This window comes from Acipenser ruthenus, chromosome 10 (genome assembly GCF_902713425.1).
Source record: "Acipenser ruthenus chromosome 10, fAciRut3.2 maternal haplotype, whole genome shotgun sequence".
NCBI classification, from domain to species: Eukaryota; Metazoa; Chordata; class Actinopteri; order Acipenseriformes; family Acipenseridae; genus Acipenser; species Acipenser ruthenus.
In genome coordinates this window covers 11,453,579-11,480,565 of record NC_081198.1, presented here as the reverse complement: position 1 = coordinate 11,480,565, position 26,987 = coordinate 11,453,579, and the positions used below count along the sequence as shown (strand labels likewise).

General features: G+C 37.7%; 1 protein-coding gene across 3 annotated transcripts; it reads left to right on the top strand.

Annotated features, from left to right (window-relative positions):
• Nucleotides 1-3,979: 3,979 nt before the first annotated feature.
• Nucleotides 3,980-25,294, top strand: swt1 (SWT1 RNA endoribonuclease homolog). 3 transcript variants are annotated; one of them, XM_059031748.1, is made up of 18 exons: nt 3,980-4,102; nt 4,662-4,758; nt 4,931-5,004; nt 5,446-6,460; nt 6,892-6,951; nt 7,714-7,843; nt 8,416-8,517; nt 8,728-8,916; nt 10,457-10,550; nt 10,975-11,123; nt 11,667-11,842; nt 12,374-12,512; nt 13,027-13,172; nt 13,427-13,623; nt 13,926-14,009; nt 19,385-19,451; nt 19,983-20,050; nt 23,200-25,294. In XM_059031748.1, exons 2-18 carry the CDS (start codon nt 4,678-4,680, stop codon nt 23,303-23,305), a joined length of 2,877 nt encoding a protein of 958 aa, XP_058887731.1. In that variant the 5' UTR covers nt 3,980-4,102; nt 4,662-4,677; the 3' UTR covers nt 23,306-25,294. The 3 variants fall into 3 exon arrangements, with proteins under 3 accessions (XP_058887731.1, XP_034780283.2, XP_033872232.3); XM_034924392.2 differs by having other exon boundaries at nt 13,866-14,009; XM_034016341.3 differs by lacking the exon at nt 3,980-4,102 and adding an exon at nt 4,299-4,406 and having other exon boundaries at nt 13,866-14,009.
• Nucleotides 25,295-26,987: the final 1,693 nt, after the last annotated feature.

The following is a 26,987-nucleotide window of genomic DNA, read 5'->3' as shown; positions in this document are numbered from 1 at the left end:
TATTATTATTATTATTATTATTATTAGCTCTGTTGATTCACCAAAATTCCCCGATGAGCACCAAGTGATGTCACTTCCGACTCATCGATGCAATGCAAGAGGTATGACACAGGCCCGGTTTTTGGGATGGAACCGCATAACAGTCTCGCGTTTTGATTGGTCCATGTCTGTCACCTGAATACGTCGTCACACGAGTGGAAAAGCGTGCAGGCATTTTTAACATTGTGATCAGACAGAGAGAGTGATCTGCTTTCCACAACCTTTCCATTAAAATATAATGTGGTATTACACTGTACTGATATAACAAACTATGAGGAATTACTTTATATAAATTATCATGTTATGCACGAATGTAAGAATTGGCTTTCTGTGGTGGTGTACTTTTTTCTTTCAAGTAGCATATATCTATAATCGTTTTTGCGATATATTTTAATATAAAACATATACGCTATTGCAGTTTTGTTACAGGATACATTAGTTTATCTCTAATGTAATCACAATTTTACATATAGACTGCCCCTGTTTTCATTTACGTCCCAAATTCTGGGCCGCTTTGCTTTTCAGATAATGTCCCAAATTCTGGGCCGCTTTGGTTTTTAGATAACGTCCCAAATTCTGGGCCGCTTTGGTTTTTAGATAACGTCCCAAATTCTGGGCCGCTTTGGTTTTTACATAACGTCCCAAATTCTGGGCGCTTTGGTTTTTAGATAACGTCCCAAATTCTGGGCAGCCTTGGTTTTTAGATAACATCCCAAATTATGGGCCGCTTTGCATTTCCGAATTCAGCCCAGTTTTGGGGAATCAGCTGACAGCCGAGTTTCTAAGTCATGCATGCACAGTTTACCATAAACTGGATCGTGAATTCATTTGAGAGTAACCCTTAGTACATTAATCAAAGTTCATGTATTTTTTACTCTCCGCAGAAATCTTTTTTTTTTTTTTTAATGAAAAAAACAAAAATGTAAATGTTAAACGTATTTCTTATTACATGAAGAAACTACATTGCACTGAAATAGATACATGAAAATTAATTTAAGCAGTCGTTTTCCTTTATTAAAGGCTAATATTAAAACACATTTTTGGGAAGGAACATGGTATTTCGAAAAAAGGACATCTCGTTTTCTTATGTAACGTCCATCAATATATTGTAGTGTTTCAGGTTCTTTTTGGACAGAAATGAGACTGCAACTGTGAGTAGATGAAGGCCGTTTATTTTGACAATAATTAATCACAAAATAAAATCATAAAGTGAGGGAAAGGAGACTGGGAGTCAAAAGTGAAAATAAATGATTGTAGTAATTTTTCTTTTACCCTACCCTTCCCAGTCTTTTCCCCGCCCCTCTTGTGCGCAAAACCTGAACTCCAATTCCCCTCCACACACGTGTACCACCATGCAACCCTGGCACGCACACACCACCATGCAACCCCTGCACGCATACACCCACCATGCAACCCCTGCACGCATACACCCACCATGCAAACCCTGCACGCACACACCCACCGTAGCAATTCTTTGCAAAATATATTTTCGGGTATTCAGCCCCATTCATGTCTATGGCAGTGTTATAAAACACATTTTCATGCATATCTCTCGAACCCGAGCACGCAGAACCACCATTCAAAGTGATATAGACTCAGGGGAGCACCCCAAACCACCCCCTAAAAAGGTGTGGTGGTTCACCCAAAAACTCATGTCGTGACGAAAAAATTCACTTTGCCAAGCCGTCCTGGCATTTGAACCATGAAAATGGTGACTCCTTGTGCGGGGCCCCATGGGGCCCCACTGCAAAAAAAAAATCAAGTTCCTAACCCCCACAGAACCCGAGATACGCCCTGTCAAAAATGTCCAAAAACTACCCTTTTCGGGGTCATATCTCCATGACCCCGGGGCCTAGAAACCGGGTTGAACTTCCTATGGTCATGTCTGGGGGCCCTCTTTCACAGGGAGCCACCCGTTTTCAAATGCTACATTTTCAACAAATTTTCACATTTTCAGCATGATGGCATGTCAAGGTTGCATTTCCAATAGCTTTTGAGCTCCAGGTTGGCAAAAAAAGTCTAAACTGGTGTCCTTTCTAGCTGGGGACACGTCACTTGGAGGGATCGACAGGGGCCCCGAGGTGGACCTCCATACCGATTTTCAAGTCTTGGGGACCCCCGGAACCCGAGATACAGCACCCTGAAAAATGTCTATGGGAAATCCCATTATAAAACCCCTTTGGGGCAACGCCCACCATCTGGCGGTGGGGTGGCATTTGAACCCGTGGCTGATGTCTTGCTTTAGCTAAGACTCTTGTGCACGCAAAGAATGTCCTGAGTTTGTTGGCCCAGGGGTCGTGGAGATACGGGTACGATAAGAGACCACCCCCTTCCCTATGGCAAATCCCATTATAAAAACACCATCGGGGTAAGGCTCAGCTAATGGCGGTCGTGGGTCTTACGAACTCGAAGGAACCCATTTTCTTTAGCTAAGATTGTTGTGCATCTAAAAAGAGTACAGAAGCACCAATTTAAGTCCATTCCAAGTGTTTTGTGATCACAGTATCAGCCTGAGTGTATCGGAGCACAGTTTTGCACCAAAAGCGAGGGGAGGCGAAAAAAAGCACTATATACCCTATTCTTTAAGATATCACTTTGCAGTGCAAATTTGAGGAACGCAACCACTTAGCAACTTGCAAATTGGTACTGCAATTTAAAGGCCTGTAGTATCAGACTGGTAGTGCCTAACTGATTAAAGAATTAAGCTTACTGTTTGTTGTTCTGTCCTAAACCAGCAGTTTGTCACCCAGATTTATTAATTAAACGAGGGGGTGGTCATCAGATTATTCTCCATTTTATTGTAACTGAGGTACCGTTCAGTTGAGCAAAAATTGTAACGGGGTACTCGAGCTGAAACCTCCAGATAGAAGGGGTACAGTTTCAAAAAAAGGTTGAAAACCCCTGACCTACAGTATAAATGATCAGGAATAGATAAGGGAAATGCTGACTAATACAATACAATAGGATTTATTTGAAGTTGTTGAAGGGCACTGGTCTCTTAAACCCAGAAGTTCTGATAAACCCCTATGCCTCACTATATATTGATGGACATTACATAAGCAAATTAGATGACCTTTTTTTTTTGATATACCATGTTCCTAAATGTTTTCTGAGGAGAGTAAAAAATACATTAACTTTGATTCATGTACTCTTAAATGAATTAACGGTCCAGTTTATGGTAAACTGTGCATGCATGACTTAGAAACTCGCCTGTCAGCTAAGCAGAATATCTCAAAAACTGGCCTGAATTTGAAAATGCAGAATTCGGAACGTTATCTGAAAACCAGAGCAGCCCAGAAATTGGGATGTTATCAAAGCGGCCCAGAATTTGGGACGTTACCAAAGCGGCCCAGAATTTGGGACGTTATCTAAAAACCAAAGCGGCCCAGAATTTGGGACGTTATCTAAAAACCAAAGCGGCCCAGAATTTGGGATGTTATCTGCAAACCAAATCGGCCCAGAATTTGGGACATTATCTGAAAAGTAAAGCGGCCCAGAATTTGCGATGTAAATGAAAACAGGGGCAGTCTATATGTAAAACTGTGATTACATTAGAGGTAAACTAATGTATCCTGTAACAAAACTGCAATAGCGTATATGTTTTATATTAAAATATATCGCAAAAACGATTATAGATATATGCTACTTGAAAGAAAAAAGTACACCACCACAGAAAGCCAATTCTTACATTCGTGCATAACATGATAATTTATATAAAGTAATTCCTCATAGTTTGTAATATCAATACAGTGTAATACCACATTATATTTTAATGGTTAGGTTGTGGAAAGCAGATCACTCTCTCTATCTGATCACAATGTTAAAAATGCCTGCACGCTTTTCCACTCGTGTGACGACGTATTCATGTGACAGACATGGACCAATCAAAACGCGAGACTGTTATGCGGTTCCATCCCAAAAACCGGGCCTGTGTCATACCTCCAATGCAACTTTAAAACGCACCCGCACTGTAATTGTTTTATTATGACTACAAATCACAGAATCCTATGTTTCTGGCTTGACAGTCATATCCGGTATGGACGGAAGTTGGGCGTTATTTCAGGTCAGTATCAGTCCGTAAGTGGAGAAAAGTGTAGGAATCTATAAATATTATTAGTTTCAGATATCTTGTGTAATCATAATATAACGATATTTAATTATACAAAAACAATAAAAAAATAACTGAAGGATGTGTGAATTGTGTTTTATTTGAGCAACAGAAGGTGTTTTAAGCTTTTGTTTACAGTTGTAGTTGAACGTATTCTGACTGTCCTTTCTATTCCTAACTGTATATCGGGTTTTGTTTGTACAGAAATTAACCATGTGTTTTCAAGCAAATTAATAAAGTTCCCCAACCAACACTAAAAGTAAGATAATTTCTCTTACATTAAAATAAATAAATAAATAAATAACATTATTGTATTTCGGTTTCGATACATGTGAAAGCAGTGTGAAAACAAAGATGTTAACATAGGTCAGTGGAAGTGGTCAATTGCATCAGTCCAACTCACAGAGTTAAGCGTCTGCATGATATAAAACTACAGGCAAACACACAAAGCATGTATCTGTTATTTGCACTTGTGGGCCATTTATAGTTGTATCTATATGTTTAATCATGTCAGGTTTGATCTGTGAAAGATGTCGAAGAAAAAGTCAAAGAAGAAGCACAAGAAGGAGAGAAAGAGAAAGAGGTATTCGTCATCCAGCGATGATGATGAGGTGAGGATAAAGTTCTTTCAGAGCCAGACCTCAACTTGGCTGTATTTACAAATATCAAGTAAAATAAATTAATTTTTGTCATTAGATATGAAATGCGTTTTTGATTCCTATTTAAAGGCTTTGATTCGGATCAAATTAACACATACCAACCCTCTTTTTTGACTATTTGTAGACCTGTGACAAGACAGAACATACTAGAGAACGAAAGAGCTCAGAGGCCAAACAACACCACCGTGCTCGTTCCCGGTAAGTGAGCCTATGTCTTGATGCCATTTGATACAACCATATTATTTATTAGATTAGTATCATGTAAAAAATATTGGTTAAGAAACGTAACTGGTTTCGAATACAGTCTCTAGTTGATTTAAAAATAACAGGTACAGTAACTCAAACTCCCTGCAAAACCTTGTGCTTAGTTCACTAAAGAGCACAATAAAGTGCGTTTAACTCCTTTGGATACAATGCATATCAGGCAAATTGATAGAGGATATGGCTAATAAAAACATTTACGCATCAGACACATAAAGGTTAAACTAGAGCTTACCTCTATAGCTACAATTAAAGAGCCACAAACACAAAGCTCACTTATTAAGTCCTTTAGTAAGGGTATAATAATTTCCATGTTCTGTAATTGTGGTCCTATCAGTTGTGTACATTTTTTGTTTTTGTTCTTATTAATGTTCATAGCTCTGAAGGCAAGGACAATGAGAAAAAGAGGCGCCGGTTTAGTGATCCCGAACCAGCAAAGCACGTCACCCATAGCAGCAGATCACGAGAAAAGGAGTACAGAAAGGCTGTCTGCAAACAGGGAATTGCCAAGGCTCCTGATAAAAAATCTTCAAGTCTTCAGGGGAAGCAGGAAACTGTCTCAAAATCCTGCAGTGACAAACTTCAGACTGACACAATTGCATACAAGCGGCCGACAAACTGGAAGGCCAGTCTGTTTGAAATGCGGCTACTGAGGCCGGAATCAGAAGGAAGGCCTGTCGAAAAGACTCTTCCTAGAGAACATCAGGAAGAGCAAGGGAAGCTCGTGAGGAACAGCTCTAAGTCTTCCAAAGAGGGGGTCACTCACTCAAGAACTGAGGCACAGGGATTAGATACCTATCACACTCTGGGAAGGGCAGTCTGCTCTGTTGGACAATCCAAAGATGAGCCACTTGTTGCTTTTAAAAAGGCTGTTGCCAGCAACAGCCCTGAACACAGCTTGAAGGAGCAATACAGGCGTAATGAAAGACCAAAGGAACATTCAAGTGCTTTGAGAGAAAAGCCCTCTTCCAAGCCTGCTATGTTTGGAAGGACTATAAGTTTCAGAATACCAAAAAAATCTAAACCTTTTGAAAATGCCGTTAGTGACACCAAGAGCAAATCTTTTTTATCGATTTGTGACAAAAAAACATTATCGCAGCGATGTCAAGATCAATCTGGGTCTGACATTAAGGTTAGCTCTCTGTCTCCTTCAAGAAGTTCAGAGAAACTTAAAAGTAGTACAGTTAGCAAGCAACTCACAGCTGGAGATGTTCAGCGTACCAGTTCCAGCACAAAAGCTACTTCTCAGGAGAGTGATGTAGATACCCCTACTGAATCCCAGTTATCCAGGATGACAGGAGACGGCACCAGAAAGAAGAGGCCTCTGCATGTGCACAAGGAAAAGGAAAAGTCAGTCGTTGCTTACAACAAGAAGTTGATTTTATATGAAGAGGTGAATAGTATGCCCACATAAGAGTCTAGATTTGTTACAAATAAGTCAGTCATAGTTAATAATACATGACATCTGGGTTAATCCACAAAGTATGTCATGCTATGTGATCGCATAGAGAGTCTATTGGACCTAACTGGCCCAGTGACCTGCCATTTGAGATATCTGAACCATTGAAAAATTAACCTTTAGTGTTCAAGTTATTCTTTTAATTCATAATAAGTAATTTAATTGGAGAAGATTATTTGTGTATGTCTTAAGAAGAGCCATACTTAAAAGGACAATGCAGTATCAGGTGCAAAAGAAAACCAATTGCAAAAAATCATGCACACACACACCAAGAACTATAGCTCGAGAACAAAGATATGACTACTGAGCAGTTTAGAGGTAGCACCGTGCTTCAAAAACAATAATCTGACTTCTTTTCACAACAGGATTCTGAAATTCCAAGCGTGTCATCTGAAATGCCGAACAGTCATGACACCGATCAAGAGGTACAGAGAGTGGATAGAAATGTTAGGTTCAGTTTCATTTGGAAGCAGTGTTTATTGCTTAGGTGGCCTCACTTTCCCACCTTGAATGCATGGTCTTTTACTGATTCAACAAGCCTTTTAGTCTTTGATAGTCTCTGGTATCCCCTAAATCCTTCTTAACTCCTTTGCCCATGGTGTTCAAGTCTGGGAAATCTGGCTGTCCATTATAACGTTTTATTTAGCATAATTAAAATAATAATAATAACAATAATTTGAAAACCATATCCTTGACTTTTAGCAGTTCTCTTGTGTTAAAGAGTAAGTAGCGGGGTTCTGAAAAATATAACGTTACACGTCACCATGTGGTGCTACAACTGTTTAAATAACGTACCTGTAATTTTTCTTTTCATTGTTAACATCCTGACAACATTTTACTATTATAACTTTAACATCTGTTTCAAAGCTGTTTTCAACAGGTAGCACAGCAGTAACGATACATCATGTGGTATGGAACAGAAAAGCCAGAGCACTTATGTTTTTTTATTTTTAAATCACTCTTCCTGCAGTGATTTAGAGGACAGATCTCAAACCCCAGTGCACTAGAGCAGCCATTTTGAAAATAGGTTTAAAACACTTTAAATTTATAAGTGTAAAAAATTGTCAGGATGTTAACAATGAAAAGAGAAATTAGAGTTACATTATTTAAACAGTTGTAGCAACATGTGGGATTACTTTTTCAGGACCCCGCTACTAACTCTTTAAGGGTCTCTACCTTTTTCACAGATGCAGCTGGTGGTGGAGCTACACACAGCTCGTTCTGAGAAGCTGCTGGAGGTGAACATGGTGCAGAGCTATGGAGAGTTGACCTGCATGGACATTGATCTTCCTGAAGAAAAAACGAATTGTGCCCACAGTAAGAAGTCTTGCACCCTGCTTCAGCTCTATCCCTTAAATTATCCCAAGAATGTGATTGTTACTGGGAAGAGTGCTGTGATAAAAGTTAATGGGATGCAGTATGCACAATAAAAAATATATATCCTCCATTGATATAGTCTGGTCAAATAGTTAAGTGGAATAAAGAATTTAAACTACTCTTAAACATACTGTTTATTATCTTCAAGGCCCTTTATTCCAACAACATTAGCTATGGGCTGGTATTTACAGATTTTCACCCAAAAATGTGTCTCTCTCAATCACTTGAAAATATATCATACCAATAAAATCCATGACTACATTTCATACATACGTTTATGTAAATACAAAAATAGTTTCAGATTAATATGGGGCTGTCTGTTAAGCATACTTAACTTAATACAGATACAGGTGTTCTTCACCATCTTTACATGGTTTGCATTTACAAACAATAGAAGCAGATGAGCTGCTTTTCCGACTGTCCCAGCAATCTTGCATGCACAGTTTTCTAAAATGCTGTCAGTCTGTTCTTACCCACACCAACTGAAGTGTTTTGTCTCTGCACATTTAAAGTTAAAGGGAGCTCACGTCAGGATCTTCTCATTGTTTTGGATACCAACATTCTCCTTAGTCACCTTGAGTTTGTCAGGACAATAAAGGCACATGGACTACCAGGTATGTGATTTACAGACAGTAATAGCCTTTGGAATGGTAACTGTGTATATATAACTGTTTCAGAGCAGGATGTATAAAGCCACTATAGAACCAGAAGAACCATTTTAGTTTTACAGGCTGCATTTATACCAGGCATTATTAATGCTGTTTCTTTTGCATTTTTTTTGCTCTCTCTCCTGGACTATAATCTGAATGGGCAATGTGTTCTAGGTATAGGTTTCCCTGCCATCATTATTCCCTGGGTGGTGCTTCAGGAACTGGACTCACTAAAAAATGGAAAGCTGTCCATGCATGTGGTGAAAAAAGCCATCCCTGCAGTTAACTTCATCTACACCTGCCTGAAAAACCAGGACCCGCAGTTATGGGGGCAGTCCATGCAGCAGGCTTCTCAGAGTCTATGTAAGGCTCCTGCAATTGATACTTTTATTGTTTGTTTTTTTTTGTTTTTTTTTAATTGTATGTTACTTACTGGCGTAGGCAATAATATATAAAGGTGAATTTAAAACATAAATACCTGTATATTTTGTAGCTGTGGGATCAGTGTTAAGTTAAAATTCAATGTCAACTTAAATGATAGTGATATATATATATATATATATATATATATATATATATATATATATATATATATATATATATATATATACAAAAAAATACCCAATTTTTGAATTCTGTCTGAAAATCTCAGAAAAATAACTATAGAACATTGTCTTTTATTGAGAGTTCAGTAAGTAGGTATTACTGGTAATCCTGTTGTGTTCCAGCAGATGGTGCTAACAGGACATTAAATACAGTCTTCTCGAGAACTATTTGATGTAACAGTTGTGCGCTGTGTTCCCTGAATGCTGTTTAAACTTTTAAGAATACTCCACATGTTTACATTTTTAAATCAGGTTAATAGGGATTGTGTCTCATTTCATTAGTTATGGAAACAGCCTTTTAAAAGTAATATGCAACTACTGTAGTTCTATAAGTATGCAAGGTTTTTTTTATTTTTATAAAGCATTAAGAAGCATTAAGTAAATAGGACTGTGCTACAGATAATGGCGCTATTCACTGTTAGTTTGCAGTGTGAACTTTTTGACAGTCAAAGATCAGTTAAGACACAGTGCAGTTATGTAGAATCTCATTGACAGCTCCCAAGATAAAGCAAATTAAATTAAACATGCCTGGTTTGTCAGGAGTTAGGTTGGAACAAGGCATTTACCCTCAAATAGAAAACTCTTTGAATAGGAAGTCATATGATGTTGTCTGTCTAGGAGTATCCAGAATTAATTACAGTTTTGTGTAACTCACTGGAAATGGAGGTGGAAATCTTTCTTTCTACATTGTCAGCTTGAGAAAGGAACTACTGGATTTAGCCTAGCTTTCTATTAGCAACTTGCCCAATCTATTCAAAAGAACAGAATGCCTTAGATGGCTTGTTACTACTTGGTTGAATTATCCTTTGAGTTGCCCCCGTCCCTCCCCCTGCATATTTTTATATTGATATAATATCAGTATTTACTTTGTTCATTTTCTAATGATGTTTCCCATTTTCATGTTTTTTTTAACCTTCAATTTTATTGTTTTTTGCTTTTGTTTTAATTGCTTCTCTAATTGTCTTCAACCGTTAAAGGCTTTAAAATACAGGACTGTCCTTTCTTTATGACTTTAGTGCTGAAACAATAACTAGTGTTACGTTACCAACAAGAATCTGTGCTGCTCAGTCTTGCATCTTGCCATAAGGGCCCACTCAAGGACAGTAAAATTAAAACAATAGCCACCTGTCTACCAGGATCATGCATTCTCTTTCACAGTGATAGCCAATAAGCAAGTTTCATTGCACATCAGAAGCTGGACAAAGTAAAAATGCTGTTTATTTGTCACATGTACTGTACAGTAAATGTAATTTTAATAATAAAAGGAAACTTGTCACCCCTTTTGTGCTTCTTTCCAGATGGCCTGAGTGGAGAAAACAATGACGACCGTGTGCTGCAGTGTAGCCTGCAGTACCAGAGCTTGTACCCGAACTTGACTATCATTCTGTGCACGTGAGTGCCACTTGTTAATAGTGTGTCTCCCTGAAAGGACCTCCGCTGAGGCTATAGGGTATCACTCTTGCGTGGCTGAATGAATCCAAGGCTTTGAGAAAGCAAAGTGTGCCATCTTTGCTGAGCTTTAGTACATTTTAATCACTGGTACTTTAAATAGCTGGCCTGCCTTCTAAAATGAAGTAGAAGAATAGAGTGTTGTTGTCTTCAGTTTCCCTTTTGTAATCCCTTGTCGTTGAAACTTGCTAAGTAAACACTAATAATTCATTAATAAATGATCAGCAATATGCACTTCTGATGTATAGTAACATTTCTATTCACAAATTCCCAGTAACTTTTTCTACCACCTCTCATATTATATTTAGTTTTTTCAGTTGTAGCGGTGACGCACTAGTTTCACTGAATTCTCCCCTTCCATTTGCAGTAATGACAAGAACCTGTGCAGCAAAGCACTGCTGAGTGGCGTGAAGGCTGTAAGCAAGGTGGACCTCGTTTCAGAATTAGAAAACCTGAAATCCGTGGCTGACACACACAGGCATCAGGCTCTCCAAGTCACTTGGCACCCAAAATCCGGTTGAGTTTTCATTTCAGCAGTGGGCAGGAATATGAGAGCTTCAGCACAGGAAAACGCTGTAGAGTTGTCTGTAGCTCATCAGGAATATACTGTGAAGCTGTTTCTATCAAAGTCAGCATTGTCTAACATTTATATCAGCTGATAGAGATTTATAAGTAAAAACCTTTGCATATACTAATAGATTGTATCTCTCTCTCTCGCCATATACTGTGTGTATATATATATATATATATATATATAATATATATATATATATATATATATATATATATATATATATATATATATATATATATATATATATAATAAAAAAAGACTAGAATTGTAATACGATTTTTCAAGCTAAATCCCAAGGGTCTTGCATTACCTATGCATTTACATGCTGGCTCGATTTTAAAAATGCTTGTGTGTGTTATGTTTCCCGTCATAACAGCACTGGAACACTGGCTAAAAAAAAGAAAAATCAATAGACAAACCCAAATCAATGCAAGGTCAGTTATTCTTTTGCTTTTTAATGTGATGGTGTTGTATTCTAATTCAAGAGGAGTCAGAGCATGACAGGAACGACAATGAAGCAGAGAGAAGAGAGGCAGCTGCCTCAGCCTTAGGCCCCAAGGTTGCCAGCCTTGTCTCGATTCTGGAGGAGTGTCTGGGGAAGGTGCTGTCTGCTGTGCTTGAGAAGGAAATGAAAATTGCCTTTGATGATCTTTGGATGGAGGTAAAACAGAAATATAGTGGTAGTGCAAGCTCATTTAGAAATTCAATTTATTTTGGCTTGCGGACAGTTTGTTTGCAATACCACTTCTGATTCAGATTCAGATGCTTTTCAGACTAATGTTACTGCCTAGCTGGTGGCTTCAAGAGTTGCATCCTCCCAGAAGCCTTCCAAAGGTCACACAGGAGTGATCTTCTGAAGGTCATAAGGGACAGTGATACTGTTGGTATTTTTAAATCTAAACTGAAAACCCACTTTTATACTTTGGCTTTTATTGTCTGACCTGTTATGTGTTGCTGTATGTAGTTACTGTTTTTCTTGTTTTATTGGACATTATTTTATTTATAGTACATTTTTAAAGTTACATTTTTATTCTTGTGAAGCGCCTTGAGATGTGCACATGAATGGCGCTATATAAAGATTATTATTATTATTATTATTATTATTATTATTATTATTATTAATCTCTTTTAATGCATACATATGTGTACGTGCTTGAATCTATTATGATGCACATCCCTGTAATTCCTGTAGATAGTATATTTGAAGCCTCCTTGGACCCTGCCAGACTTACTGCAGTGTTTTAAGAAACACTGGATTGCTGTATTTGGACAAATTGTGCGCAGGGATCTACTCAGTTCCATTGATGTCTTGTATGACAACCTTTACAAAGGTAAAATTTGTAAAAAGATTCAAATTTTAGCATCTTGATGGGTGTGGTTGCTTTGTTTCAAAATATTCAAACAAAAATTCAGAATGTAACGTGCACGTATAAAACAGCAAGTCTCTCTTTTTTTTTTTTCTAAATCCATTAATATAATATATCTTCATTAGATATTTTATTTATGATTTTTTTTTTTTTGGTATAATAATTTCCTAAAAGTTCAGATTGTATGTGTGACTCCTCGGATGCATTACTAATCATAAATCATCAGCTTGTTGATGAGTCAGTTCTACTGTGATATGGCTAGATACAATTCCTCATGTTGGGGACCTTGGAATTTCAAGTGTTAACTACTCAATGTCAGAAAAATCCAGTTGTATCTGCTTGACCTTCTGTTTGCACATAGAATTGAAAGCAAATACCATAGGTGTGCATTTAACCTAGGTATTCATAACACAGATTTGAAGTAAGAACATTCACACATAAGGACACAGATAGACCCGTTCCTGTCCTTAATTCCCAGGCAGGACGATTGACAGCACCATCATCAAGCTGGTATTGCAGGAAGCCCACCAGATCTTACAGGCCTTCAAATCCAGGTCGGACTATGATGGTGTTCTCTCACAGGCATTTGCAGTGGTCAGTGGGCTGTTGCAGGATGGCTCTCAGGTAAGGCTGAGTCAGTATAATCAGGGTTTTGGTGGTGTGGTTGTTTACCATTGAGGCCATATTGGGAACATTGTATGTTAAAACTATTGAGGTATTTTTTTATACAAAATATGCAAACCTAAGCATCAAAGTGCACTGTTACAGAAATGTTGGTTTTCAGAACCTTGATATGCAAAGGGACCTATTTTAATGATCTAAACAGCAACAGTATTTCGCTTTGATAGATTAAAAGACCTTGTCTTTTATGTTTCCAGTCAGACTGCAAGACTCAAGAACAGAGCCCCCTAGATGCAGGCTCGGGCACTGCACTGCCTAGGGGGAGGGTGTCCCCACTGCCCTCCGATGACGAGACTCTCATGTCAGACGAGCAGAACTCCCTGGAACCCTGTCCATCACACCGAGAAGTCTGGGCCATATTCGAGAACATCTGGAGCACTGTGTGCCAGTACAGGTACAGAGCTGAATGGGAACCATGTAGCAGAAGATTAATGTGTTTTTGCAGTTTAATGTTGGTTCATGTACAAGGTTACAAATGTCTCCATCATTAGTGTTGACATTTTAAGGGATTCACATACAATATATAACCTGTGTTAAAATATATAGTCTGTATTCAAATTGATGGTTTGTCCATTAAACGACTGCCCTTCAAATTGGCAATGTAGTTTTTAAAAAAAAATTTCCCTTGTAATTCAGTTCTGCAGTTTTTGCAACCTTTAACTACCCTTACGCCCCGGGGGCTCTGCTGCCTGATAGAAAGCTGCCACCTCCTGAGGAAGCCTATGCCTGTCTGCAGAAACTGTTGGCTGCTGTCAAGGAGCTCCTGGCCTGTTTCCAGAGGTGAGGATAGCAAGTACCTTGGATCTTTCAGTCAGAAAATGTGTGCTCTTGTCATTCATCTGTTCAATATGCACTAGCAAATTCTATACTTGAAAATCAATGATCGTGATGCAAATAATAAGTGGTATGGTAAAGGTTTTAAGTGAACTATAGTTGCTCTTTGAAAGTAATTTTCAGAGATCAATGCCAATATAATACCTGAAACTGCCTTAATAACAAACATGTGAAATATTACCTTATAAGCTATTATTAAGTGTTTTTAAATGTATGAATGAAATAAAGTGAAGACTAGAACAGTACTGATGTGGCAGTCTGCTGTGCTGATAGATCAGAAAAAAAGACCTTTAGATTGAACATGAAGCCTGTTTTAATTTGAACACACATTTTAATAAGCAGATGTTTGCCATTAAAGCTTTGAGGCAAATTCAGAAAGTCATTTACTCCTATTTGTCATCAGCATTAAAGGTTGTTTGTCTCAGAAAAAAGTTCTTTGGAATACAAGGTTTTGTGAAATAATAAATACTACTTCAGAGAGGTATTCCAAAAGCAGGATTTTCAGAGCAAAGCTGTAGATACTTGTAACAAGCAAGATGTAACGAGCAGTCAAATTAAACACCCCTTATTTGTATGTGTTGTATTTCCATTGTGTTTCATTTTACTGTATTTAGAAATCTTATTTACTTCGCCATATGGGTATGCATTCCCCTATTCCTGTGTTTGAAAACAATCAACCCTTCGCAGATGCCTAAACAGTGAGCTTTGGCATTTCCCGCCATCTTTAAAAAAAAGAGCTGGCTATGTAAATTTAGGATACAGTTCTGCACTAACAGTACATGTTGTTTTTTTTTATCTTCACAGTCAAAAGTTTTTGTTTTTGCAGTCTTTTAAATCTTTGTCTTGTACCATACTGGATTGAGGAAAGTTCAGAAAATGCCTTGCTATTCTGTTACTGTTTCACATCTTAGGGTCATTTCACCTCAGCAGTGCTGTTGAGGTCAAATCATGTCACTGGCTGCAAAGCATGTGCTGCAGAGCTAGCTGGATTTCTCGATAAGTATGTGATTTGGATTTCAAATTGCTGCTGTGCTGTGGAGATTTTCCTGTCTGACTGAACCAATGCAAATATGATTGAATCCAGTACATGTTTTACATGCTGTGCTAAATGCACCTATTTTTTGCAAATGCAATACAGCAAAGGTGCGCAACCAAATTGTTATCACGGGACGCATAACTAGTTTAACCTAATGTGTATAGCGGGCCACACATTGCTAAAGAATAATTCGAGTTTAACCCTTAGCTGCAATACACACACACACTCACACATATATCTCCCTTAGGATTGCTGTTAATTTTACTTTGTACTGCGCGATACACATCACAAACAAAAATATACAAAACAATCAAAAACAAAGCATTACTATCGTAACGTTACTGTTATACCATATACACACGCATAATACAAAGCTGAAGTGGTTTTTATTTTAGCAGAGGAGTTGCTCAGTTGTAGCAGGCAACAATGTAGCAAAAGTCACAGGGCAGTGACATCACTTCCCTAGCAACAGCCTCCTATTTTGGGAATGGGTTCTTTCAATGCAGCAGGTTTGTGCATTTAAGAAAGGAGAGGAAGACTCATAAAATTAGATGGAGACAAGCTAATGAGACGCAATTACCCTCCGCAGCACGAATTAAAATGTTGTGCTGCTTTTTATGCAAAAAATTAGAAAAAGCACGTCAACAAGTTAAAAAAAATATTTACGATATATTCATAAGTGAAATGGAATTAACACACTGCATGTGGTTGCATGTCCCTGCAATACAGTAGTCCTTCACGTATCCGAATGCGGTGGGACCAGAGTAAGGGCAGATATGTAAAAAGTCGGATACCATTATACACAGCTGTAACAATGACTATATTCACACCGTTATTGTTTTGAGAATCAAGCTTTTATTAGCGAGCTCCCCTAAATCCCTTGTTTAGAAAGATACAGGGTATTAGTGCTTGTGACAGAGTAGCCAACTGCCGTGTGGGTGCGTGCATTCGCTGCTGAGTGACAGGCAGGCGATTGAGACGGAGGTTGAAGTTGATACGCCCTGCAGGTGAACAGGATTTATTGACATATCGACACACTGCACTGCTCACGTGACACTACCACAGCAATGGTTGCGCACGGAGCACATACAACACAGTGTACGAAAAACTTTGGTATAATCTACAGTCTCTGAACTAATTTCTGTTCAATAATAAACTAACGTAGCTGAAGAGGTTGATCGTGGCGGATAAATGGTTAGGGAGGATATGTGACGGGCGGTATACACGATGGATTACTGTACTTTAAAGCAGGGTCGTAAAAGAGGTTATGGGTCCTCCACTCTGTAGCAAAGATTCATCCACCAACAAATATTTCTTAGTGCAAGGTCATCCTGAGAACAAGGAAACCAAAGAATATCTGCAGGACTACAAAGCTTATCTAATCACTTGTTCTACCTTCCAGAGCTAGATACAAAAGTGTATGATAGGCACAATAAATAGTCAGCAAATCCACTTAGAAAAGTGGTATTCTGTGCTGCTGTGCTACCTTGGAGCAGTCTTATACACAAAGGATAAATAATACTGCATCTATACTGTACAGTACTTAATTACCATATTGAAACAATCCCTTATATAATCGTAGTAGATCCACATTTATTTTCTCGTTTGACTTTTCAAACACTTTAACTTTGTCCTGTTTCACAGGTGTTCCCATACCTGTTCAAACCTGACCTCATTGTTGATGAAAGAATCCATTTCCCATTGCACAACCTGTCAATAAGCTGACAGATGCCTGGCACAGAATGTCTCAGCTCATCATGGTTTATGACGCAGATACCATATCTTGCTTCACACAGTTTCCTTGCTGTGTAAATAGGGCAGTGAAATTACGAAATGAAGTGGTTCACAAGAAAGTGACAAAGGTTGTTAGTGTTACATTTGCAGATGTTCCTAGTAGACATGGAATGGAATCAACAGATGTCCTTTCAAGAATATTGACAGATTTAATAATAAAAATGCAAAGCCCTTGGTCAGCCTGTGTGCTGCTGTTGGAATACACATTCATATCCTGCTTTACAGAACTGTGAAGATTGAAAATATTTTTTTTTTTTATGAAACAGACTTTTACACAGTTGTGTATTACTTGCATTAGTAATGTTAACTAATAATTAACGTATGCAGTTTGTGTCTTGTGAAGTTTACATTATACATCATAAATACAATTTAGAGTGGTGAGCTGTAGCATTAAAATAAGCCGTAATTTTCAGAGTTGCAGTTAATACTTGGGAATGTTAACAGTACAACAATATGTGTGATTTAGTCATTTACAAGGAACCATTGTTTGCTACAGAAGAACAGAAGTGTTCTCAGTTGAGAGGGAAGTAGGGAATAATGTGAAGAATGTCCACATGAAGATTTCCACACTCATGAACACAATTACTGAAAATGTGGTACAGTTATATTCGTTTTCTTCGTAGATTTCATAGATTCAGAGCAAAAATGACTGTTACACTTGAAGAAAAAAAAGTGTGTGCAGGTGTATTTTGTTTTATTTCTGTTTTTAGAATTCCTGGAGCAATATAAAGTGCTTCATGTTCACAACCCAGACTATGCCTAATAGGGATGGCTTTCAGCCCCTGATATTACTGTGTGCAAAGTGTGCCAGCACTTCCAGGCAGGGCGCCACTACCTAGATAGACAGGGTTGTGACGTTGTGGGACCTACTGGTGTTGTATTGCTCCCTGTTAGACACGCAGCAGTGGAGAGACTATACTAAGATGGGTGATGTCGTTTCCTGCTCAAATGGAGTAAGTCATTTATATTGATGCAGCCACCTGATGTAACTGTGAGCTCAAGGGACTTAGGGGTAGATGTACTAAGATGGGCCAGTCGCAGTGCAAACATACAATATTTGAGAACCCTCATCTCCACCCCATTTTTACAAATCTATGCAGGAACACTCATAACTACATATTCATCTAAGGCTGAATCGCAAAGCAAAAATGCTGCTGCAAAGCATTCCCTAAAATGTCGCTAATAGCATTGCACTTGTTTAGTACATTTCACCCTAGACCTCCAACTCATTTGCAACTGATTTGTGACTACTGCGACAGCCACAACACTATAGTACATCTACCCCTCAGTCTCTTGTCTCTCTGGCTATTACTTCTCTCTATTTCACACCACTTTATGGAGAATTATATGTTCCAATATATTCTAGTGTCTTCATTTTACTATTTATATCTCACTGTGTCTGTCCCAGTCTGTCTGTGTATATATAGATTTTTTATTATATTTGGCTGGTCTGTTTTTGTAAGGAAATATTTCTAATGAACTAATTGTTTGTTAATGTACAGTGTATTATTTAGGTCTCTTTCAGTCTGTCAAGAAATGTACATTTGTATCTGCATCTTTTGCATCTTAAAACTGCTTTTATAAAGCTCAGTAAATTAGATTAATTGAAAAAACAAGGTCAACTGGAAATGTGTGTTAGTGTGTAAAGAAGTCCGCTGCTCCACTTGGCAGTGTGCTTTCTCCTGCACCGTCATGTTCAGCCTGGAGCAGGTCTGCATGGAATTGCTCACACTGCTGGAAACTGGAATCTCTGGGAAGCAATTTTGTAAGTCAAATCAGGATTTCCTGCATTCAAAGCACCTGACCCGATCTCACAAAAAACATAATATTTTGATATAGTGAATTTAACACAATATATATTTCAATATATTATGCAAAAAATTATAAGAGATCGACTACAATACATTTTTTTACCCTTGCGCTGCTGTTTTATTTGTTATAAAGGGTGATGCATGTAGTGGTGTTGGGTTGTGTCTGTTTTTTAATGCAGGGCAGGTTTAATGGTTCCCCTTGGGTTACCTAGGAAACAGAACACAGTATAAGCTCAGTGCGTGACAGGCAGTGTGACTCATCCTTGGCCACATGATTTCACATTCGCTGCAAGCTGAAGCATAGTATGTGAGAAATGTTAAGACAGACTGCCTTTTCAGCCTGAACCCACCATTTTTTTTTTTATTAAATATTTTACCCATGCTGTAATAGAGGCTTTGGCTGGTCTCAGTCCAGTTTTAAAACCACCATCACAAATAGTGTTGAAATACAAAAAAAAAAAAAATACAGTACTTAAATATTTAGGGTATTTTAAGACTTTCTGAACAGCTGTATAAATGTCATTTTTAGCCTCTTGTTTTGTCTATATTAATAACTTGTTCTCTCTATTAACCACTGCAAAGCCATCGTATATACTGCAGGCACACGTTAATGTGCAGAATGGACAGACAGTTTGTACACGTTCTGTTCCAGGTGAACTATATGTTCTGTTTCCCTTTAGGGTGTTGGCACAAAACAGCTGCTTTAAAGATGTGCAGAACCTTTCCACCTTCATCGCCAGCAGTGAGGTGAGGAGAGTTGATCTCGTGTAAGAGAGCTGTGTGCTTCCAAAAAAAAAAAAAAAGTAGTATGGTTACATGTGTAGTAGTAAATACAGTATATCATCCCATATCTGTGAATCTGACTTGACTGATGAGATATCTGCAAGAGAAGCTGTTTACACTGCATTCCAGACTCCAGGTTAACACAAATTAGAAAATTGTGCTGTGTGGCTAACCTATTTAAAGGGTACTGGTATTTTTTTGTGTTTTTTTTACCATCTGTTTATTTATTTATTGCTGTACAAAGAGATACATGGTGTGCCTATTGCCTTGTGCAATAATGCCGTTAGTGAAGCTGGAGAATTAAAGAAAATAAGTGACTTATCCTAATAAAAGCACCAGTCTGCAGTCTGTATCACACTGAGTTGTATGCACAAAATAACAACCACAGACACATCGCCATCAGACTCCATGCTGCTTGCAATTTATATTATATAATGACTTTGATCCCATTATTGTTTCTGGTTCAAAAGAAAGCTGTATTATTCTTTGTTGCAGATTACCACTATGGGTCAAAGGTTCACTGCGCAGGAGCTGTATGAGTGCTTGTCGCAGCAGGAGTACAGGTAGGTTAGTGATCATCTCTGTGATTACGTTTCTTTTGAGAGGCGATTCCACAGGATAGGGAGGCAATAAATCTCATTGTTTTATTCAAGACATTTATATTGAACTATCTTTACTCTGATATCCAAAGACACTTTGTCTTCATGGACAATTTCAATACAGTGGGCACAATTCTGTGGTCTAAGAGTTAACATCTTTAGAGCTAATCTAAGAGTTAACGGTACCCAAAACTAATTGTGGGGGATTCCATTTAACATAATAAATCATATAATGTCCTTGTGGCCAAATTAAAGCTCAATACTGGGCAAAACCACCTTAGGACTGCTGCCAGGCATTCTGTCATGTTGCTGTATTTAGGAGGAAGTGTGACAAGTCCCCCATTCCTCCTGGTGCATCCTCCTGTCCAGCACGGTAAATGCTTAAGAAGACTACTGGCAATCTGATACAAACAGCATTTATAGAAACTGAGAAGCATGGGATTTTAAGTAGATTTGAACTCTTTATAAAGGATCTTGCTTTATTTCAGAAATCTTGGTTTCTCTGTATTGGCAGCAGTGTGGTAAAGCTGCCAGGGTTTGGTTGGGACACGGTATTATCTCAAGCCCAGCCACAAAGGATATTGAGTTGCATTCTTAAATTGGGTTTAATCTATGTGGTGAGTGCATAACGGTCTCTGAAAGCAAATATACTTCCATGCCAAATGACATGCTGGGTTTTGGCAAATAACTAACAACTTTTATTTGTACAGCTTTTGTTTTGCAACTGGTTTAGCCAGAAAGTTTTCATTTATCTACCATGCCGCACTGTTATAGTAACTTGTGCCTTCTGAAATTCAGTTTATGATTTAGATAAAGATGGCTTGCTTCTGGAAAACAATGTTGTAAGCCAAGATTGTACTCTGCAGTAACTCTTGCTCTGTCTTTAGTAGTGCTTGTGTAATGGTTTATATGTGGACTTACTAGATCAAAGCAGTGAAGGTACAGTGTAGAGGTGGAGGTATTATTTTCAAGGCTGTACCTACAGGTGACTTTTGTGTTTGTTTCAGTGTGTCTCAATACCTGAGGGCATTGTATGCACTAATCTTGTTCATTCTCTACTGAAATATGAACTCCTGCAATATGAATAGGTGATACTGCTGTCAGACTGGAGTTACTTTACGTGCTGTTCAAGAGAATCTGGAATGCTGCCATTGTTTGTCTGCAGAGTCCAGTTTCAGCTACATAGAATGTAGAATGCAAATATGCTTTCTCTGGTTTATGCTTAGTGCTTGGGTTAGGTCATTGATGCTTCATCAGCACATTATATCACACTAAGTGAGATACCATACCAGTATTTGTGAGCCTGAATGATGATTGAGATCCTTGCTACACAAGGAGAGAATGTTTCTTAGAGAAGACATCTGCCCTTTGCTGTTTTGTTTAATAACACCACTGGCTGTTTTTTTTTTAAATCTAACAAAATGGACAGAGCTGTGCTTTATGTTTCTGCAGTCTAACCTATCTAAAATATTTAACAATTCTACAAGAACAAATGTTGTAGTACATGTTTTAGATTTGTGGGAAGGGACTCCATTAAAGGGATACTTTCCAGAACATGGAGTAAAAGATAAGTAAGAGGTACTGTAATCACAGATTGCCTTTAAGGGAGAGAGAGAGAGAGAGATGGCTTGAGCAGCAAGGCCACACAAAATGGTTTCCATGGTAACATTTGCATAAATTTGCACACCGCCTGCTCTTCTCTTGATGCTCATTTGCAAAAACAAAGATTATTTTATTTTAGTCTTTGCATCTCTACACACATCATGCAGTTTCATGACTTCTGGTATTTGAATGTCAGTGCCAGTGACTAAAAAAAAAACAAAAAAAAAAAAAAACACCTTTTGATGCTAGCACAATAAATTATCAATAACTGTTTACCAAAAGGTTGAAATAGGCGAAAGGTAAAATCTACCAGCAAGCAGCAAAGATTTAAGAGTTCATTGAAGTGCAATAACCTCTTCTAATAACAATCTAAATAGAGAATTGTGTTAATATAATACCACATTAAACCACCATCAGCAATAAAACCTATTGTAATACAATACTGCTCAGATATTTATTTGGTTTAACATATTTTTTTCTGAAAAAAGTAATCTGAGACAAAAAAGACTTTGTTGGCATAAGAATATACTGAGCACTGCTGGATTGAATGCTGAATACTAGTATTTATTTTTAAATCATTGCAGTCTATTTGCCCCCTGAACACCCCCCCGCTAAAATCCAGTCATTCTCAGTATTTCCAAATGTCACCCCCTCAACCAGGACTACGGGGGTCTCGGCCACCCTGTGCTCCTTGTGTAGACCCCTGCCCCCGTTCCATATTCCATGACAGCGCTTAGTTGTGAGTTAATAAACCATTGAATACTGGAAACATGCCATGGTAAATCATTGTTTGTGCAGGAATCCAGTGCAGTCTGCTAATGCAAGGCCAATGAATGGGTAACTGTAAGGTTCCTAGGTTTACAGTGTTCTTGTTTAAGTCCCAGTGCACCACAGACCCACATTTCCATCAATACCTAAGTAAAAAATATGTCTTAATTTATGACAATACATTTCAGAGTTACAGTGTATTTCTGTACAATTTACATGTACAAGGAAATGCATTACATAGTTTGCATATCTATGCTGGCTAAATCACATTGCTAGAGAACATTATTTCCTGGAATTTTGTTCCAGCAAGTCAACACTTTCCTACCCAACTCTTTTAAACTTTAGATTTGGTGCATATGCACTGGCTTGACATAAAGATTGCATTGTGCTTTTTTTTATTATTATCCTGGCAGCTTGAACACAGTGGGTCATTTATGGACTCCATTCTACTATTTTCGATTTGTGGCTGTACCACACTACAGTACAGTTTCTGATAGACTCTCTTTGTCTAAAAGTTGCCAATAAAGGCAAAGGGAGATCTTTTGAAGGACGTTATGTAATCTGCTCCAACAGCCACCAGACCGAGTATAATTTGTGGGTTGTTGATCACTGGACAGGATAATACGTTGATGCCAGCCACCTCCAGCTACTGAAATGTAGCTTCATCTGATACTCCGTCTATGGCCTTGGTGTATATCTGTGGCAACGGCCGAGTTATTTGGCTCTTTTTTTTTTTCCTCTAGAGAAAAGCTGAGCATGGGCTGGAATCAATTGGCAGAGTTGAACTTTAATCTGGAGCAGTGCAACACAGCTGTCTGCATGGAGGCCAGGGTCAGGGGCTGGATGTGACCCCACCAAGCTGCAACCACAAGACTGTACCTTTCCACTCTCTTGGAACTCACTTTCCTGATTTTGATCTTCGTGTACACACATTCCTCATGGTTCTTGAGGATGGGAAATAACAGAACATAACAATAGTGACGCAGTTTTTTTTTAAAAAAAAGTTTCCTTTTTATTGATTTTATAATTTCAGAAAATCTCGAAGGCTTTAATACCTCACTGTTTTATTTTAAAGTAAGGAATTAACTCGCAGTGCAGCTTCAGTTTTTGTTTTCGAGTTTAGCGATTCCGTAAAAAGCAGGAAAGACTGCACCTTATGAAGCTGTAGTACTCTAGAAGACTACCATCCTACAAGTGACTCCAAATACGGTATGAAAACCTCTTTGTCATGAGAAAATATCTACAACCAATTAATGTGCCTGACCTTAAATCACATAACTGTCCAATAATAAATCCATTAACATTTTTACCAACATTTGCCTTATGTCCCTTGTCGTGACTTTTGAAGCATAGAAAACCTGCAGATCTCATTAAATATGAAATAGAAAAAACGCAGTCTAAATATTCAAATTACATTTTATTTCAGTTGAATGGGAATTAGTAAACAATAAATATCATTTTTTGTTAGAAAGTACTACAGGGTGCTGGATGGAGGTAGGTTTTTATATGCGGTTCCACACATTTTGGATGCGCATAACTAATAGACATTTGTCAGCATTACTGGAGGAGAGGGTTCAGCATAAACACAATGCAAATCCTCATAGAAAACACAAGTGAAGGACGTGTATTTTCACCAGGGATATCTACTTTTATGTATGTGGTTGGCTACCCAAAATCATACAGTGTGTTTTGACACACCTCCTTTGGAGTTTAAAGTTGCATACAGAACTTCCTTTCAGGTGTTAGTTAACTTTCCATAGGGCTTGAAAACATATTGAAAAGTCTCAGGTTTATTTTTTTCTAACATGCAGTTAATGTTTGTTTTGGTTTATTGTATACTATATATTTATTCTGCACAAACGAGGGAAAGCCAAGGAATAAGTAATCCGTCTTCATATAACTACCGATCATTCAACCTGAGTTATATTTGGTCCTGCCCAAGGACAATATTGATCAGCTTCATTAACCTGTGTTCCACCCTGGTGGGTGTTATTTTTCCAAGAAGCCATCTTCTGCATTGGAGGAGGTGATATCAATTTACACAAGAGGGATGTTATAAAAGGAATGTTATCATTTGGCTCATCTCCATATAACAGCCATGAAAGATTTCAACCCTTTTTTAAGCATTTACAGTATTTTTCATTATCTGTGTGCAATTAAAATGCAGTTCAGAACAGGAAGAATGTCGCACTGTTTCTTGATCAGATTTAATGGTGTAAGTGAATTGAATGGTTTTATCATCTGGTGAGTTATAACCTTTGCAGACATGTTTTCATATATATATATATATATATATATATATATATATATATATAAATTCATTTTTGCAAACAAGCTATGGGCATTTTCATTAGAAAACTCATCACTAAGACCACGTTTTAGGCTTTTTAAATCTAAATCCTGTCTGTTTAGATATTTAAAATACTGTCTTGTGTAGGGTTGTGCAATGCAACATCTAAAACAGTTTTGAAACTAAAACCTTTTTAGTTTACTTGTATCTTCAAAAGTATGTACAACACCAGAGAGCGCTCTGTTTGAATTATTTAATAGATGCAGTATTTAGATCAAGTGTGTCAAGTGAACTCTAAACACAGGATCAACAGAACAAACACATGGTTATTGTGAGGTTTCCTTGTAGTGTTAATTTAAAGAATGTTTTAAAATTGTAGTAAATTCTAAAGAATGAAAACAGTACAGTTAATTTGCTCAAAGTATGTCAGTTTATTGTTTAGAGCAATATGTTTTAAAGAAATATTCACACTGTTGTATAAGCCATACAATGTATCTGTTTACCCTATGAAACAGTTGTATTGAAATATATTACAATGTTTTTCAAAATGTGTTGTGACTTTTTATTACAACAAATAGTTTTGTACATGATAGTTTAATGTACATTAAGGTTTTATAATGACATCATTCAGCAGCTCTGTGCTGCTTACATGTTTGGTTCACCAGACACATTTACTCAACCCTCTTGATTTTTCCAAAATGCATCCTTATGGTCATATACAAATCCATGCACACACAAGTACTTATAAGAGACATTTCTGAGACATAGTGCCAACAAACGTAAATTATGTACATGATTGCTTAATTTTACAATCATGCAGTAAAGAAAGACCCTAAAACATGGTCTCAAACAAAGCACAATGATATGGACAGATTAGACACATGCTGGCAAACAATTATTAGTTCAGATTGACCTCAAATGTTTAATGTTTTAGCACAAGCCCCATTATTACCTTGAAGATGATCCAAACCACAGAGCAGTATTTACCATCCAGAGATATTCAAAGTTTGTGGAAGGTGATTGATTTCCTGACAGGTTTTGGGTCATTTACTCAAGAAGATTTTACTGTGTTTTGACAAAATGGCAAACAGCCTTATGAACGTACCGCACATACAGCATAAGCAGTAAGGAAATGGAAAACCAGCAGATATGAATGATTCTTTCTAAATTTAAAAGAAAGAAAAGAACTGCCAAGAGGAGTTGTGGTCCAACAGATGACTAAACAATGCAATACCGGTATGTATTGTTCTGTAATTACATGCTGTATATGCGTGTGTTTGGTTTTAAAATGCAGCCTGATCTATTTTAAAAGTGCTTGTTTGTAATACATCTGTCACAAATACATCAAACCACTATCAATGCATGAGCATGTCTGAGCCTAATGGCTTTTCATATTGATGTACAGGATTATGTATTGTCAGCAGGCATCTTCCAAACGCTGTTGACATAGTGCAGTGGTATTATTTATGTGCTGCGCTATGTAAAATACATTTACTTTAAGTAATGCTCAATTAATTTAATTCTAGAAGCATCAGTTAACAGGAAAATAAACCAAGCCTCCTGTATTTCACATTTATGGTACTATCAGATGGCTGGTAACTGGACAAGATCCAGAAACCTCTAAGAGACTAACACACACCAATTAAAAAGCTGACTGTAATTAAGTGGGAATTAAAAACACATCCAAATAGTGGGTCCGTCGTATATCGCGTAATTAACCGGACAGGTAAAAAGTATTTGTATAAATTAAGTTTACTGGATATAGCCAAATTAAATCCAATATGTCTATAAGAAGCTTGGAGTGCATGATAAAAGTCCGATGAAGATGCTGATGTGAAAAGTAGCCTTTAATGAAACACAGGAGGTATTACAGCGCTGAGTACTTGTGGAAGGGGTTTGTCATGTTACAATCCCTTCTGTCCGAGGTGTGTATAACCAATGTGACATTGCAAACACAGGCAAGGAGCTGGCTGTTTAACATCATGACGCAGCAGGGGTTTTATTTTTTTAATATATTTTATTTATTGGCTGCAGTGCACCAGGATAGGCAGCTTGATACACTAAATAAGGGAATGCTGAGCATATGTGGTGTTTTCTCTCTCTGGGGACAGTATGGGGCTGTTTGTTCTGATTGTTACATGCTGAACTATATATATAAAACTGTATTTGTATTCAGCAATCGGCTTATTTGCACACTTGGAATACTTTTGCTCTTTCTTTATTGTGTAAATTGTTGTCACA

Excerpts from the sequence above, each read along its gene's own strand:
- swt1 (XM_034924392.2), top strand. The coding sequence starts at position 4,678 with ATGTCGAAGAAAAAGTCAAAGAAGAAGCACAAGAAGGAGAGAAAGAGA. Across the intron at positions 8,518-8,727 it reads AAAGGCACATGGACTACCAG|GTATAGGTTTCCCTGCCATC; the intron begins GTATGTGATTTA and ends AATGTGTTCTAG. Across the intron at positions 10,551-10,974 it reads TTGACTATCATTCTGTGCAC|TAATGACAAGAACCTGTGCA; the intron begins GTGAGTGCCACT and ends TTCCATTTGCAG.